Source organism: Pelmatolapia mariae, linkage group LG10_11, assembly GCF_036321145.2.
Source record: "Pelmatolapia mariae isolate MD_Pm_ZW linkage group LG10_11, Pm_UMD_F_2, whole genome shotgun sequence".
NCBI classification, from domain to species: domain Eukaryota; kingdom Metazoa; phylum Chordata; class Actinopteri; order Cichliformes; family Cichlidae; genus Pelmatolapia; species Pelmatolapia mariae.
This window is the reverse complement of record NC_086236.1, coordinates 18,850,824-18,867,163: the sequence shown is the minus strand read 5'-3', so window position 1 is coordinate 18,867,163 and position 16,340 is coordinate 18,850,824. Positions and strand designations below refer to the sequence as shown.

The window sequence follows — 16,340 nt, the reverse complement described above, 5'->3', positions numbered from 1 at the left end:
GATTAAGGGGCAGGCTGGGAAGCGAAGCTCGTGTTTAAACAGGATATTGTTTTCCGTGTGTATCTTTGGCTTGAAGGTTACCTGGAGTTACTCAACTATTTGCATACACAGTGAATTATGAGACGCGGTTGTTGTACAAAAAACAAAGCGTAAAGACAAACACCTCTTGGTGGAAAAAAAAGGGGAGGAGGAACTAATCTGACGGTTATTGTTTCCCAGCAGGTCCGTGTTGCTTCATATGCTGCCGTTTTTAAAAGCACCAAGTGTTTGTGTGAGCTCAGTGCAAATCTTCTTTGCATGCGTCTGTACCAGAGAGAGAGGCACAGAAAACCTTTGCTGGCAGGGGTACAGGAATTGAACAGTTGTCACAGCTGTGCCTATTGCATTGCATTTTATTTTCATTATTGAAGTTACATGGCTCTATTTTAAGCATCACCACACGCCTTGTGTTTTACACTCCACTCCTGTTGGGTGTTTTTATGAATGATTTTAAATCTACTTTTTACTAGTTTATGGTAGGCTTTATGTTTGGTGTAAAATACTCTGCACCCTTATTGTGATATGTCTTAGAGGAGGGCTTCTTAAGTTTTTTTCTTCAGTGCCCAATTCACACACACACACACACACACACACACAACAATTTCCATGAATCATTTACAAAAAAAAAAGAGAAGAAGATCCAGTCAGCAAAATGTTGTTTGGCTGTTATCCCCGCCCCCCCCCCCCCAAAAAAAAAAATCACATTAGTTTCACTTCATATTTTTCACCCACTTGTCTGTGTTTCATCCTCCAGTGGTTCCACACGGCACCTGTTTGAGCACCACTGCCCCATATAATTAAACATCATCATTATTATGCATCAAACAGTATCTGAATAGCTAATATAATTATATGTGTCAGCAGCTTTTACTGGCCAAGAAAATATTGATGAAATTGCTGTGATAGGAGGTGAAAAGTCATAACGTCAGACAAATGGTGTGAATGCTACTGTAGACGATGGGTTTTCTGTAAAGAAAAGGGACAGCCTCAGTGAATGGAGGAGCAACAGCAGTGTAAAACTACAAAGTGCTGTTTCTAATATCACATGATTTGGAGAAACAGGGAAGCCTGTTGAGAGTCAAACCAGCCAATCAGGTGACAGTTTCATAACTCCAGAATGATCTAATCTTGACATAAAAAACAATCTAGTTCCCTTTTCTTTGTAATCACTATGGACATAAAAAACACACATAACACTGGCTTGGAGAAATGAAAATAGGGAACTGATGCGAGTGTCAAAATAAAACACATTTTATTTGTATGAGGACAATAACCAACAGTTCGTCATGCTGTACATTTCCCTGTTTCTACTACATACACTACCTCAAAAAAAAAAAAGAAAGAAAAAAAAGAAAATGTACAACTCTTACAGTGTTGTGTTGCAGCATATACTGTGAAATACTTAGTCACCCATTATATTTCTGTTCCTCACAAATATTTATATTTTCCAGATTCCTGACAGTGTGTGAAACATTCATCCATGAGCTGGGTGTAGGAGAGAGGGAGAGGAGGTTAAACACTCCTTAAATAAAATACTTGGACCACATCGTACCACCTTTGGCTCCCTCAGCAGATCTCCACCGGACCTACGACAGATATCAGAGTCACAGCAACTGACTATGTATGCATATATTGTATTTTTAGATTTTCCACTAGCAACCAGGAGGGTTATGCATGATCATATAGAGACAAAGCAGTACCCAGTTAACTGGCAGTGTGTAATAGCTTGGTGGAATCACTAAAACAACTTGATAACTGCATGTCTGTGGTTCAAACAAATGACTCAGACATGAATAGAAACCACAGCTTTCTGTGTAATTAGCTGATTCACAGACTGTGGCTGTGTAAAACGAGGACTAGCTGAGTATTTGTTCCTGGTTCCTGGCCCTGGTGTCAGCTTAGAGTCTGGTGGTCTTAGGTTCTGGCCGAGGTCACGAGGAGTCTTGCCTCGTTCGATTGTTAACACAGAGCCTTTCCAGCTGCTTAGCACGCTCTTTATGGACTGTGACCAAGGTGCGGTTCTCCTCTGTCAGACGCCGAAACTCCTCCTCTAAACGGGCGATCTCCATGGCAACCTTCTCATCCTCCACCATTTCCGCCAGCAACTTGAGCCTAAATGGATGAATGGGAAAATGTTAACAGCCAGTTATTGATATCCAAGAATAAACTCGGTTTGAGGCAGGGAAATACCCAGGAAAGGTTCCCAGTTCATGGAAAAGTCAGATTTCTCAAATTCATGCAGATGAGCATTTTCGAGTACTCAGCTTTTTGGTTACTTTGGGAGGAAGCCAAAATAAACACAGAAACAATGCAAACTCAAAGGAAGGACCAAGAGGGGAAATCACTCACAGACTTGAAAAAATAACTAACATTTTTATGTGGAAGTAAATACTGTGTATTATTCACAACATTTTCCACATGTAGGAAAATATAGTTTGTTGATGACTGGTATAAATGCAGATAACAAAGTATGTTGTACGCTCCAAGGCTTATGTGCCACAGATCAAAGATCTATCTGTGCATAAGTACATTATTATTGACTCCCTGAACAAAAAGACTTCATGGTCATGATGGCACTGAAATGGATTGAAATCAAAATAAATGTTTTAAAGATTACAGTTTATTAACTTAAACTTACAGTGTGTAAATTTTTTCACTGCTAAATGTCAGTAGGATTCAGATTGCAGTCATAATCCTAGCTATGTGGCTGGTTTAAGACAAACATGTTTTAATCAGCCAAGAAAGATGCAAAACATTAAATTTAGCCTGTACCTCATATCGGTAGTTCTCGGTAGATAGGGAAAAACTATCTGTGTAGATTGTCAGTCCACTGTTTACCTCAGCTGTCAATGCATCCACATTTATTTACACTGGAAAAGGCTGTAAAACTTTGTGAAAGGAGTCCAATAGAGGTCAATGAGTCAGAAAAAGCTCATTGTTGACCATTCATACTGAGATGAGTTATTGTGGATATTTGAATTTTTCTGTCAGTAACACTGCTGTTTTTGCTAATGTTAGCCTCTGTTAGCCAATGTTAGTTGCTATTAGTCAGCACTGGTGAAACTGTCTTTGAAGTGGACGTAACTTTGTTGCACTCTGGGATTTAGTGAATAAATTCTCATACAATGTGAGAGTTTAATCAATTTGTTTATCGGTGGGAAAGTGTGATTTTTTTTTTAAGATCCTAGCATTTGCTGGTATAATGTTAGCTTATAATCAGCTGTTGTTGTTGTTGTTTAGTCTGTTGTCAGCTGTCTAATCTACTGACAATAAGTAATTGCGACAATATTGGGAATAAATAAGTATTTTTATGCATGTTTTTATGTGTTAGAGCCCTGACTTCAATTTGGGAGATTAGGCTGGAAGGAAGAGGTAGAAAGAGGATAATATTTTATTAAGAGGCCAGTAGTGTTTTCTCTGTCCTTTATGATTTTGTTTCTTTGGTGACGGGGACTCCTCTGACAATAAAACATAGGTATAATGATTCATATCTTGAGTCTGAAGGTGCAAGCATGGATCAAATGTTCCTGCATGGCACGCAAATGCCTATGACTTCTCCTCTGCTTCCTACGTATGTGGCAGGTCTCTAGCCACATATGTAAAACAGGATGAGCGGGAAGAGAGATGTCCTTTCCAGGCACTGTATTCAAATATGGTAGAGGAACATGGTGGCTACCACAAACCACAAACCCCGCTCCTATGTATTTTTAATAGATTTCTTTTAAATTTGGAGAATGCATCCGTTTTTTGGAAGATGTAAATGAACTCTGTTCCATTCTTTGTATTCTATTAAATAACATAAAAAATACTGATGGCACCTCTGAGGGCTACTCTTTTCAATAAAACCTCATCCCTTTCTAATGTTTTCTTCAGGAGTAATGATGTATACAGAAATAAAAATCTTTCTCTGCCCACTGGAACGCTTATTCCAGTCCTTGTGGGCTCACAATAACCTCCTAAACCAAATATAAATACTATCTCCAATAAAGCTACCTGAACTGAAACACTGTAGAGCAGGTTTAGACGGTGTGACCTGACTTCCTTTGGCAAAAAAACGAACAGCCTTTGGACTTTGAAAGACATTGTCAGCAGTACTGCATGGACATGCTATGTGTACAATGTGGTACTACGTGTAACGCCCTGACATCTATGAATGTATGTGAGTGTTGTATTACAGCTACTATGTATTAGGTTACAGAACAACAACAAAAGAAAGAAAAAAAAAGAAAATTGATATGTATTATCCACAACAGGTAGAGTGAGGAGTTTTAATGGGATAAAAGCATTAAGCGAGAAGCATACTTAATTAAGAGTAGTAGTGGACTTTAAATTGTTGAAATGCTGGTATTAGGGAAGCTCTGGTATACAATGAGGTCTTGGCTCACACTCTAAAACAAGTCTGCACAATTTATTTCCTGAACAAAATGTGTGAGCCACAAACAAAGAAGCTGGTGGAAAATATGATGCAAGTACGAAAGTATGCAAGTATGATGAAAGCATGTACAGCCACACTCTTTTTTTTCAGTTCCTTAGACTAAATCAGACTGAAAATTGATCTGAATTAGTAAGCAAAACTTTTAGGATGCTTTGTTGCTTGAATAAAAACAGCAAAGTGCTTATGGTTCCTGCAGTATTACAATATTATGTTTCACAAAGGCTTAATATCTCAATTGACCTGTCTGTATGGTAGTGTGTATGAACTAAAGCAATACTGTATGTGTCAACCGAGTTTGTATGTTGACATGAACGCTTTATTACTGGGTAGTTTAATCTAAACTGTGAAGTACTTTTAAACCATGTGTAAGTGCTATACATACAAATAAACTTCTTATTATTAAAGCATCTGTTTGTTTTTTTTGTGTACCAAAGTATAGAGTATAAAGAAAATAAATCAGCATTTCACACACTGTCTGAGATATCGGCTATAGAAACAGTTTTGTCAGCTCCTCTATCTTGCATAATCTGTCATGTCACGATTTCATCACACGCAAAAAAAAAAACCCAACAAAAAACCAAAGCCCCAATATTAGTCAAAGAACTTTTCTAAACTCTTGTATTTCCCTTTGACCAACTTTGAACCTTTTTGTGTATCTTACTGGAATAAGGCTAAATCCACTAGCAACAAAAACACTGAACGTAGAGATGATCTAGAAACTGGAAGGTAAATGAAATATGAATTCCATCAAACTAGTGTGTACTTGTCTGAAAATGACTAAAAGGAGCAGTACGTCCTGGAAAATCCCTCCCCACTGTGTTAAAGCGTTGTTCCTGTAGTCATCCTTGCAAAACTTCACTGTATGTCTCAAGCCCTCCTCTTTCTGTGTGCACTTCCCCATAAAGGAAGTAGCAAAACTTTCATTGTATGATGTATTTCTCTTAATGCTCAGAATAGAGAGTAAGCATATCCTCCTTTTGGTGAAAAAAACATTTCTATTAATGAGAAGTTTCAAAATCAGGAAAATCTTATGCCATAAACACAATGTACTGACTTAATGTCAATGAAAGCCTTTAGCTTAATTTGCAATAGTTTTTAAAGCCGACATATACTAATTCTAAAACTTCTTCAATGACAGAACTCATGGGGGTGTTAATGTTAAAATTAAGCTTGATAAGTAGTGTTTGAATAAGTACTGTTGTTGTTTCAGGTTTAGATTTTGTTTTTTATGGATATGTTTGTGTGGTTTAGAAGATTGTGAAGGTTTAAGTGGAGCAGGCGTCCATGACTGTGGAGTTGAATGAGTCCTGGCTAGTGCTCATGTTCAGGATTGTGGCTCATATGTTAAAAACCGGTTCTTTCTGTATGTGCATGTTGTATCTAACACATGAATGTAACCCAACATGAGATCTCTGTCTCTTAAAACACAATATGTAAATATAGTGTTTAAGTTCTTTTGGTTATCTAAACCAAACTAGATCATGTGGTCTGATTTTCTGAGTTTGTTTCTAAAATTAGGGCTGGTTGTATAAAGTGCATTTAACTTAAAGAAATATACAGGCTCATTTATTTTGGTGTATCGCTATTTTCATGTAACTTATTTACTGCAAACTCAAAATAAATTAGTATAACTTGCACCTCATTTTCTGCAGGTATTTATTTATTTTTGAGGACAACAGTGTGCACATTTTTAAAGTTAAGTCACCATGTCAAATTTTATAGTATAGCATTACAAAGCAGATTACTACTGTTTTGTCGTGTAGTATAAATGTGACCGTGAATGTATCCGACTGCTAGCGTGAAGAAACAGGAGTTTCTACCAGCCTTACCCACCTCGTCTAGATTCAAGGCTAAGTCGGAGTCTGCATGCTGTTCTGTATTTAGGAACTGTGAAGTGGTTTCGGTTGTGTCAGTGCATGTCTGTGTGTGTATGTAGGTGTGGTGGTGGGGTAAGAGTAAGGCCCTTGAAAATCCCACTGCTAAAACTACCCGCAGCTGCTGGGGACACAGGGTGCATTGTCAACTGCATGCGTGTAACACATTACCACTTTTATGCCAACATACAATGAGTTTGTGTATTAAAGCTTACTATAGTTCTTGTTCAATTAAACCTGACCAGAGCTGCACTTTATGTCCTTAATGTAAATATGTAAGAAAAATTGTGTATGTTTCTGTTCTGTGTCCTGTGTACTGTTTGTTTGTTTGTATATGTGTCTTTTTGGCTGCTGTTACAACCAAATTTCCCCTAGTGGGACAATTAAAGGATTATTCTATTCTATTCTATGTAATATCCTCCCAGTAGACGATTCTGAACAAATCAAAGAAACCTAGCGCACTGTAATTTTTGCATGTGCTTGATGTTGTTTCTAACTTAAATTAGAAAGGATTAAATTAAAAAAAAAATAGAAATATACACCTGAAAGTCTTAAACTATCACCTTTTAAAACAACATGTTAAGGGAAATGCTCTTGATGGTTTCCATGCAAAATACTGTATACAGGCTATTAACTGTGCCATCTGGTGGACATGTCGATCCAAAATACCTTGCAGTTCTATTTTTAGTGAATGTAATGCTATAGTGGGAATTGAACTCCTAAATCTTTGGAGAGTTTGAAGTTCTTCACCAATAACCGGAGATTTGAGCAATAATTGGACCTCAGTAGTACACGTCCTAGCACTCTAATTTGGAGTGAGATATGCTGCGCAAAGTCGAAGCTCCCTGTCACAAGGAGCTTCGACTTTGTATTTTAACATGGCTTAAAAGGGTTGCTGCAATTAACATGGAAGCGACTGTACTAGTGCCTTACTTGCGATCCTCGAGCACAGCAATCTCATTTTTGACCTGGTGGAACTCTCTTGCCATCCTGCAGTGTTCCTTGTACACCTGAACGCTCTCTCTCAGAGACACACAAGGAGGCACTGGCTGCAAAAGGTCAGAGAGAAATAAAAGATGTAAAGCATGCAACATGAGAGAGATGAAGTGTTAGTTTTGAATCATATCAGAGTATGGTACGCCGTGTCCTTCACAGTTTCTTGGAATTTGAGCCGTCAGTTTTGTTGTTGGCTGTCTCAACAACAGTCCAAAAGAGTAAATCTGCTTTAAAATCATCATATCTGAGAAGAACATTTAGTTATCAGCCAATTAGATTAATTTAATTCTTTCAGCTTGAGTAAATTTATTTTTTATAACCACTAAAATCCTGTCTTAAATAAGGCAGAAGGTCCCACAAGTGATCTTTTTAATATGTGTATATTTATACAAGTTTCAAAACTTGTATAAATGGAAATAACAGAAGCCTCTTCTTTGTTTGTAGTGTGTAATAGTACACTGTCTGAAAGCTATATTTAATGGTCTGGTACCATTATCATTTGATACTCTTGTTGTTTTGGTACTCCACATACAATTTATGTGCCCCTGTCAATGATACTCGATGAAGGATAATTCAATGACAACACTAACCGTACGAGGAGGGCAAAGAGTGAATTGTTTTTGTTCTTTTTTCAATTTACAGAGGTTGATTACTACAACCCAGGTTGGTTCATATTTTTTTTAAAAATTGTCATAAAAATTGTGTAGTATTTATAGATGTAGTTTTGTACAATATGGAGCAAATAACAATGACAACAGTGAGATTAAAGCAATATAATGAAATGCACATGCAGTGCTATATATTCTTAGCTTTGTGAATTTTCGGCTGTATTCATCCTCTTGTGTGCTGTACTGCAAACAAATGCATCAGTACTGCTGTAGGATGCAGCATGGTGAACAGTATACCTGTAGCCGCTGTTCAAGATCTGGGAAATTCTGGGAGAGGTCCTCCACATCTTTTACATCTGTTGAGACATCTTTCATTTAGAATTAATTAGAGTAAAAATGTTACAATGTTGCGCAACATAACGTTGTAACATTACAAAATAACATTACAATACATTTATAGCAAAAAAAAAGCTTGTCACAATGAAATTGTAGATTTTCTAATGATATAAAACTTATAACATTACACTACCTTTGCTACTTAGTAGAAGTATAGATCTACTAGAGTCTACTAGATATGTCCTTTGACTTTAAACAAACCTCTAGACCTGCCTTTATCCATGGAAAATATGATAAAATTAGAAATATTTTTGTCTCAGAGTGATGCTGAAAAACTAAAACGTATACCCTACTTTTAGGCTCAACTACTGTGATTCCCTGTTATCTGGCTGTTCTAAAACCTCAATGAAAAGCTTTCGGTTGATCCTGTAAAATCCTGTTGAAATCCCTGAATGATGACGTATCGTCATATCTTCAGTGTCTCACTGTACTGTGTTACTTTGCTCTCAGAATGAAGGCTTACTTTATGTTCCTAGAGTTTCTAAAAGTAGAATGGGAGTCAGAGCCTTCAGCTATCAAGCTATCAGGACTCTCCTGTGGAAGCAGCTCCCAGTGTGGGTTCAGGAGACTGACACCCTCTCTACTTTTACGATTACACTTTTTTTGTCTGCTGTCTCCCATAGTTTGCATTTTGTTCTGCAGTTGTTCATGATTCCTCACTGTTCCTGTTTTCTATCTTTTCTTTCCCCTCATCTCCAGCTGTTCACAGCAGGACCAGCCTGGTTCTCTCAGAAGTCTCTTCCTGTTACTGATCAGCGTCACCCAGTGCTTTCTCATAGGTGAACAAACAACCTCCCTGGGTTTTTTTTCTAATATTGAAGGTTTTTATCTTATATTACAGAGCACCTTTAGATCACTCTTATTGTGAAATGATGCCACATAAATAAAACTAAAATGAATTCACGGAAATGTCCTTGTTACTGTTCTTTTTAAGGCTCGACTGGTTTTCAGAGTGATTTCCTTCCGTCTGATGCTCATATATATCAGGTCCTATCATAATTCATCTACAGAAGCTTGGAATTTGCACAAAACTAATAATTTTCCAACAACTGCAAAATCAAGAACTGTAGGAACTTTCTAAATGATCAAACCTTGAAGACAAACAATGCACGGTTTATCATTTCATCTGCTGTTGGTGAAGGACAGTCTGAAGCACAAGGCCTCTCTTAAAAAAAAAAGTAAGTGTGAATGAAAACTTGTAATTTTAAACTCTGCATGGTAACACTAATGGCTAAATTTAGTGCTAGTAAAGTAAGAAATGTGTCAATAATATTATTGTTATTGCTTTTTTAGTTATAACTTTTTATAACTTTTCCCATAAAAAGACACATAACAGTGTTTTCCTTGGATGCGCCACTTGTTCTACAGGCAGTAGTTTTAATGCTTTCCTCCGGCTCATAAAATGGGCAAAATTGAAACACTATATGGGTCTCTTGTATGACACCACAACATAGCAACATAGTGCTGCACTTATAAATGAGCCACGTCCTCTTACTGAACAGGAGTAATGAGATGTCAGGTTGAAAGACAGGCAGGATAAGAATACAGAGGGACATCTATGTGGCAGGCAGACAAACAAAGTAAGCAGGGCAAACAAAGTAAGCAGAACAAACAGAGCAGATGCATAGACAGCGAGTGGTTTAGATAAATAGGAAGCCAGACAGAAACAGACAGGTTGTCTGCCCCAGCTTCTGCCCTGATAGTAATGCCCCCCTGGAGTTGTGGAACACATGTGGAGAATCCCAGGATGATGCAACCTTCTAAAAGCAGGAGAATTAGAGGGCCAGCCAACAACCATGGGGGCAATTATGATGTGGAATAAATACAGTTCTCATGCTTAGAATTGACACAGTGTGGGGTTATAACTATGCCAGGCATGAAGCCATGAAAGGCCTAGAGGATGATCCCCAAACGGAGCACAGCTCTTAGCCCCCTTGCTGAGAAACATGAGTTCAAAGACACAACAACATGATTGCCGAGGGAAGATCCAAAGTTGGACTTTGGAGGTTTAGAGTCTGAGCAGCTCCAGAGCTACACCTACGTACAGCAAAGACCTCTGTGACCATTCAATTGAGGTTATTACGGAGAACAAAACAAGCAAAGAATAAAAGATTTTATTGCCATTTATAATATCCTCCTGAGAACCAGCCTATTCATTTATGTCCTCTGTAATAAACATTTGTTTTTGGTCTATATCTTTTGACTTATTTGAGCTATCCTAATAAGTCCTGATGGACTAAATAGAGGACATCCTGGTCTTTCCATTGATATCTCATGCATTTGGGTGGCCTCTTTTAGCTCCACAGAGAAAGAAAATCACAAAAAACATTCAATGGGAAGATTCATTTTTCCTCGGTTATCAGGAGGATATGAATGGTAATGGATATTGATATAGTATAATGAAAAAAATGATAATTCAGGAAGAGACACTGAATTACAAGCAGATGATCATGAGACGATCAGTCTCTGTTGAAAGACAGATTTGAGTATCTGCTTTCTTCTGTGGCCTCATCTTGTTTCCTAAGAGAAAGACAAGGGAGTGGGGGGGATCAGAGGGTGGAGCTGGACTGGAACTGTTAACTGCTTATAAATTTAGACCAGTGTTCTAAAAGCTGAACAGTGAATCAGGCAGCGGGACACTGTTAGTATTAGAGAGGAAACCCGACTCTGGCATTGCATAGTTGCAGCTGCTGTCCCAGTGCCTGGCCCCACTGCAGTAAAATATCCTGACAGACAGCACCTAGAACCATAGGTAGAGTAGGTGTTTGTATGTGTGTGTTACTTAGGGACAAAGACAACTGTTTATGTTTGTACTAATAAATGATGGAATATTATATGGACTATCAGCTGACTTGTATATGTTTGCGCATGCAGATGCATGCAAGCGCACAGCTGCACATACACAAATGCGTGTGATTTTTTCTTTCTTTAATATGCTATGGTCATACAGAAATAGAGAGAGCACCTGTCTCAGTTACAGTGTAGAAGAATGAAGACAGTTAAAGTCACAGGGTGTGCGGGTGGTATCATTCACATGTTCCTCACATACTGGAAATGCAGTGAAAGTTGAACCTCAGGATTTATTTGGTGTTGAATGCTCAGGTAATTATATGCGTAACTATCCTCAAAATAATGTGTTAACTGCATTTTCGGATACTGCAACACAGATTTGTGGGTGTATCATTCGATAGCTGGTGTTGTGCTTGTTACATTTAACAGAGTTACATTAAAAAAATACAAAGTAAACATTTACATCCATTTACAGTTACCGTGAGATAAATGTAGACTGATTACATTTATTAATTCAAATTTTTGTGATTACACAGGTGCAGTAATCCAAGTACTTGTAGAATTTAACATGTTACCATTACTTTGCAGTTTTTCGGCTGTGCGAGGATTCCTTCCAGAAAATGAAATAGCAAAGCTGGGAAACATTTGAGTGCATCGCTATCATAGCTAGGCTGACAGATAGGCTTACATTTTGACAATTTTTCATTTGGCCTTTTGTATGAAAATTTGCTTTCCAAGTCAGGGTCATGGGGAAGGTGGAGCCTATTCCACCAGTCACTGGGCTAGAGGTGCTTTAAATCCTGGGCAGGTTGCCAGGCTATCACAAGGCTAACACAGGTAGTCACATTCACACCATTAAACCTAGCAAGCATGTCTTAGGACTACGGAGGGATGCTGGAGAGAACCTACTTGCCTACTTCACACAGAACGGCCCCAGTAGGCTGCCAGTCTCTAAACCAGGACCTTCTTGGTGAAATGAAACAGTGCTAACCATTGCACCAAACTGCTACTAATCTCCACCTGCCAATCAAATAAATCCTAAATGGTCTAAACAACCTGCCAGTGCTATACCCGAAGCATTTGAACATATGTGTGCATTTGCTATGATTAGAGTGATGTAAATTTCCTTAGCTTATAGTACTCCTCATAGTACTCAGTAATGCACGTGGAGGGCACATCCACAGTTAGTGCCCTTGTAATGTAGTGTTGGACTGAGGTCTGTACAATGACAACAAATTGCTGATGAACACGCCACAGCTGCACATTAGATAACCATAACACTGGCATACTCTCCAGAATCAATACCCACTATGCACTGCTGAGCCACAATTCCTGCCATTTTCTGTGTCATCTGCATTGATCATTTTAGAGAGTAGAGACAGAGGTGCTCACAGACCACAGACACGTTACAAGCTCATAAAAACTGGAAGGCACGCAACCACCTCAAAACAATGAAAATGCACACACACTGGAAGTACTGATGTGCACCAAAAAATATAAACTCGTCATAAAACTGTGTTATTTTACCTTGTGGATACATAGCTTTGGACAATGTGATATATATTTGTTCTTATGCTGCTTTTTAGTGTGTTTTAAGCTCTTGGGAGAAACATACAGCACTGAACGTACTGGAGGATAATGTAACTCCTCAATCTATAACAGATTCACACTTTTGTCTGTACATGAAGTCAGCATTTTTTAGAGTAAGGGTGATAAAGGTAAGGTTTGATTTGACAGCTGTATAACTCCCATTTAACCACCCCTGATGCAATAGCACCTGCACAGGCCCACATGCACACCATCTGTGGCAAACCCGAGGAAACACCTAGACTACAGCCTACCTACAGCATCTTAAAGTTGTTGTTGTTGTTATTTCTGTTTTCTCACAAATTAAAATAATTTATAAAAAATAAAGTAACTGTTACATTATTGAAATGATTAAAAAGATTGCTTACATTGACAACAGAAGTTATCTGTAACGTGTTATCATTTTTAAAGTAACTTTCCAAATTCAGTGAACTAAGCATAATATGAGTGTGCACCTACAGTATGTATTTGTGTGTGTTTACCTGAGTTGTCATCAAGGCTGAAGGCAATTCTAACTTCAGATTTATCAGGAGACACTCTTCTGGTTGAGGTGATCATTTATCCCTTTGTAAGGTCACAGGCACACAACAAAGCTGTTAACACAAGCCAAATGACCCCATGAGAGACAAGTGATGATGCTACAATGACACAGTTAGTTAATCAGCTAATAAGAAATAAAGAAATCCGAGTGACTGTTAATAAATTCAGAGATTCTAACTGAAAGTACTGTTTCCAGCTTCATGAATGTAGCAGTTTCCATCTTTTCACTGTTTTATGATGTGAAATTTGCATTTTCTTGATTTTAAATGTCTCCTTCTGTCTAAGAAATTCAAAGGCATAATTTTTTTAACTGTTTCCACATCTCAGCTTATTCAGCAGATCAGCAGATTAATCGGTAGTTAGACCAAGAATGTAGAACTAGAAATTTTCTATCTGCCATGGAACGCACAAACTCTTTTTTATCCCAGCATATTAATGTGATTTTACCTCACCAGAGAAACTAAACACTGAACTCAGCAGGTGTACAGCAAACCCTTTGATATTAAAACCACTACAAAGGAGCCCTATGAGAGCACACACACACACACACACACACACACACACACACACACACACACACACACACACATACAGGCACACAGCCGTCGGTTTCATCATGCATTTGGAGTAGCTGTGGGATTAAATAATTTGGGAGCTTTGACAGACTGGCTCTGAGGTCTGGATTTTGCATTCCGCTTTCCAGTGAATGTACAGGCTTTTTATAACAGTGCGTTTGCCTGATTTAACCCTGGTACACTCACTGTCTCAGCCAACACACCTCAGTGACCTTCTACTGCAAAGAAACATTCTTTCAAACCATAATGTGTCCTTCTGTAGGGAAACAGAAGGTCAGATTTTGGCGACAGATCAACACAGGTGATGCATCAAAATGCAACCGTATTATACGTTATATAATCAAAACTGTGATGGAGACTATAGGATATTCCATAAATATGCACATCTTCTGCACGCACCCAATAGTTGAAATGCACCGTCTGTGCCAACAAGTCATTATTACCTGAAGCAGCAAGAATTCGATGCAGAAAAGTCAGTGTTAAAGTTTTAAATCAGGTAGCAGTGTGAGTCCTCAACACCGATTCGGTCCGCTTCCCGTGAGGTCAATGTTGAGGTCTCTTCAGAAGAAAGGCGTCTCAGCCGTCACGTCCCTTGCGCAAATCCCAGCAAAGATGGCACCACTGTCTCTTCGAGAGCTTACCTCCGCTATCTTGAGACTATAACTCTATTATTTTGTAATTAACAAAGTTCACGTTTTCCAGCACGTAGCCAAGGCGTCAATACATTAGTGACAGTCAGAGGGACTCCAGCAGCTCATGTTTGCGCAGGCATGTGCATGTTATCCACAGAGCCACGCAGCGAAGAGCAACACAGGGCGCAGGCAGTGGAGGAATGCCGTCCGCTGTCCCCCTGTGGCGGCCCGGGCCCAATTAAAAGTCTCAGATGACATGACTTTAGCCCGCAAAAATGCCCATAGCTGCGGCACTGCTATGAGTGACACGGTCATACCGCTCGGATGGTGTTGGGCTTTGCAATAGCTGTGCAGTGAGGCAGTTGTTCAGAACGAGCATCTCGTGTTATGATAGCTCATGTGGACGACAAAACAGGGCATCCTTGTGTGTTTATATTTTGCTAATAGATTTATGGGGTTGCAGTAACCTCCAGCTCAAACCTAAAAGGGTTAGGTGATACACTGTTTAGGTGTTTTGTATACTGGTAGTGGATAAGGGTTAAGTTAATATTACATTGTGCTTTAGAATGATATATGCTTTTTTTTTTTGTATTAGATACAAATTAAAAGTTGGGGTTTCATCATCCTATCGTTCTCAGAGAATTAAAGGGAAAACTGTGTATCTAGAAATATCTGTGCTGTGACCCAGTAGCATAGGGACCATTTAAAAGCCAAAAAGCCATTTAGACATAGAGAGTTTTTACCGGAGAAACCATTTTTTAATGAAGCTTTCAAATGTAAACTTCTTTACTGAAAATGCATAAAGAGGCGTCCAAAATCGGACGCTGATAACTATAAATCCCATCATATTTATAATATGCGCCAGATAAATCTTGAGTCTGCAAAGTCTATTTAAAAATAAATAAATAAATAACTGAACGTCCCGTGTAAGAACTGCAGAGGTTTTCAGTTTTTTATTCACAAGCCCAGTTCCCCTGCACACCAGCAGATGGCAGCATTCACCCTGAATTTTTGCAGCCAGGACTTCACATAGCAGGAGAGAAAGGCAGGCGCAGGGAGGGAGAAACAGAAGGGGATAGATAAATAATGCTCTGCGCCTCTAAGAGTCCTCCTCCCTCTCGTTTGTCTTCATTGACAGGAAGGTTGACAGAGATGTGCCTTATCAGCCCCAGAGACTGTTCATTACATTGTGATGGATGGGACGCACTCAAATGTCTGTGCCTCTTTTATTCCGCAGTCATTATTTAGATTTGGGCCTTCTGTACTTGCATGTACAGTTAAGAGCTTTATATTGTAATACATGGACAAAGTCTGACAGGTCTGAAGGACTTAAATTGGTGAGAAACAAGCTTTTCTCCAGAAATGTGATGAAATCAAATCTAAACTTTGTCCTGCTGAGTTTTTCCTGTTCTTTGTTAAAGACTCTCAAAACTACCTTAGAGAAAGGGCATTCTACTTCTCCATTTTGACATTGAACAGCAGGCTCTGTAATTTACCTTTTTTTATTTGTTTTCTGAAGGCTTTCTGACAGCTTTCTTCTTCCCCCACAACTTCAAACTTACTGACAGCAAAAACAGACAGATGCCACAATCCCTTCATGTCTCCACATCTCTCTTTCACCTCCCCAGGTTGAGAGCTCTGTGCATTGAGATCATTGCGACAAAGAGTTTAAGCCTGAGACAACAGAGCATTAGTCAGGTGAGGTCATCCTGGCTTAGCAATAACGGTCACTTTAGCAGCATGCCAAGGTTGGAGTTGTAATCCATGGCCTCATTCGTGATGGATTAGATAATGATAAAAAAAAAAATACTGCCTTTGGTTTTGATTAAGAATTATGGGGTTAGGAGATTAGGGGCAACCAAACGCTA

The 16,340-nt window shown here is 38.7% G+C and overlaps 1 protein-coding gene across 2 annotated transcripts; it reads right to left on the bottom strand.

Annotated features, from left to right (window-relative positions):
• Positions 1 to 1,299: 1,299 nt before the first annotated feature.
• map3k7cl (map3k7 C-terminal like) lies at positions 1,300 to 14,817 on the bottom strand. Of its 2 annotated transcripts, none has more exons than XM_063487581.1 (5): positions 14,284 to 14,817; positions 13,208 to 13,318; positions 8,250 to 8,320; positions 7,282 to 7,397; positions 1,300 to 2,151 (listed from the first exon to the last, which is right to left on the bottom strand). In XM_063487581.1, the coding sequence occupies exons 2-5, from the start codon at positions 13,281 to 13,283 to the stop codon at positions 1,971 to 1,973; spliced, it is 444 nt and encodes a 147-aa protein (XP_063343651.1). In that variant the 5' UTR covers positions 13,284 to 13,318; positions 14,284 to 14,817; the 3' UTR covers positions 1,300 to 1,970. The 2 variants fall into 2 exon arrangements, with proteins under 2 accessions (XP_063343651.1, XP_063343652.1); XM_063487582.1 differs by having other exon boundaries at positions 8,250 to 8,308; positions 14,284 to 14,815.
• Positions 14,818 to 16,340: the final 1,523 nt, after the last annotated feature.

What these genes read in the sequence shown, in the direction of transcription:
- map3k7cl (XM_063487581.1), bottom strand. Translation starts at nt 13,283, where the DNA reads ATGATCACCTCAACCAGAAGAGTGTCTCCTGATAAATCTGAAGTTAGA. An exon ending in CAGCCTTGATGACAACTCAG is followed by an intron (nt 8,321 to 13,207) that starts GTAAACACACAC and finishes TCTAAATGAAAG; the next exon opens with ATGTCTCAACAGATGTAAAA. An exon ending in ATCTTGAACAGCGGCTACAG is followed by an intron (nt 7,398 to 8,249) that starts GTATACTGTTCA and finishes GACCTTTTGCAG; the next exon opens with CCAGTGCCTCCTTGTGTGTC.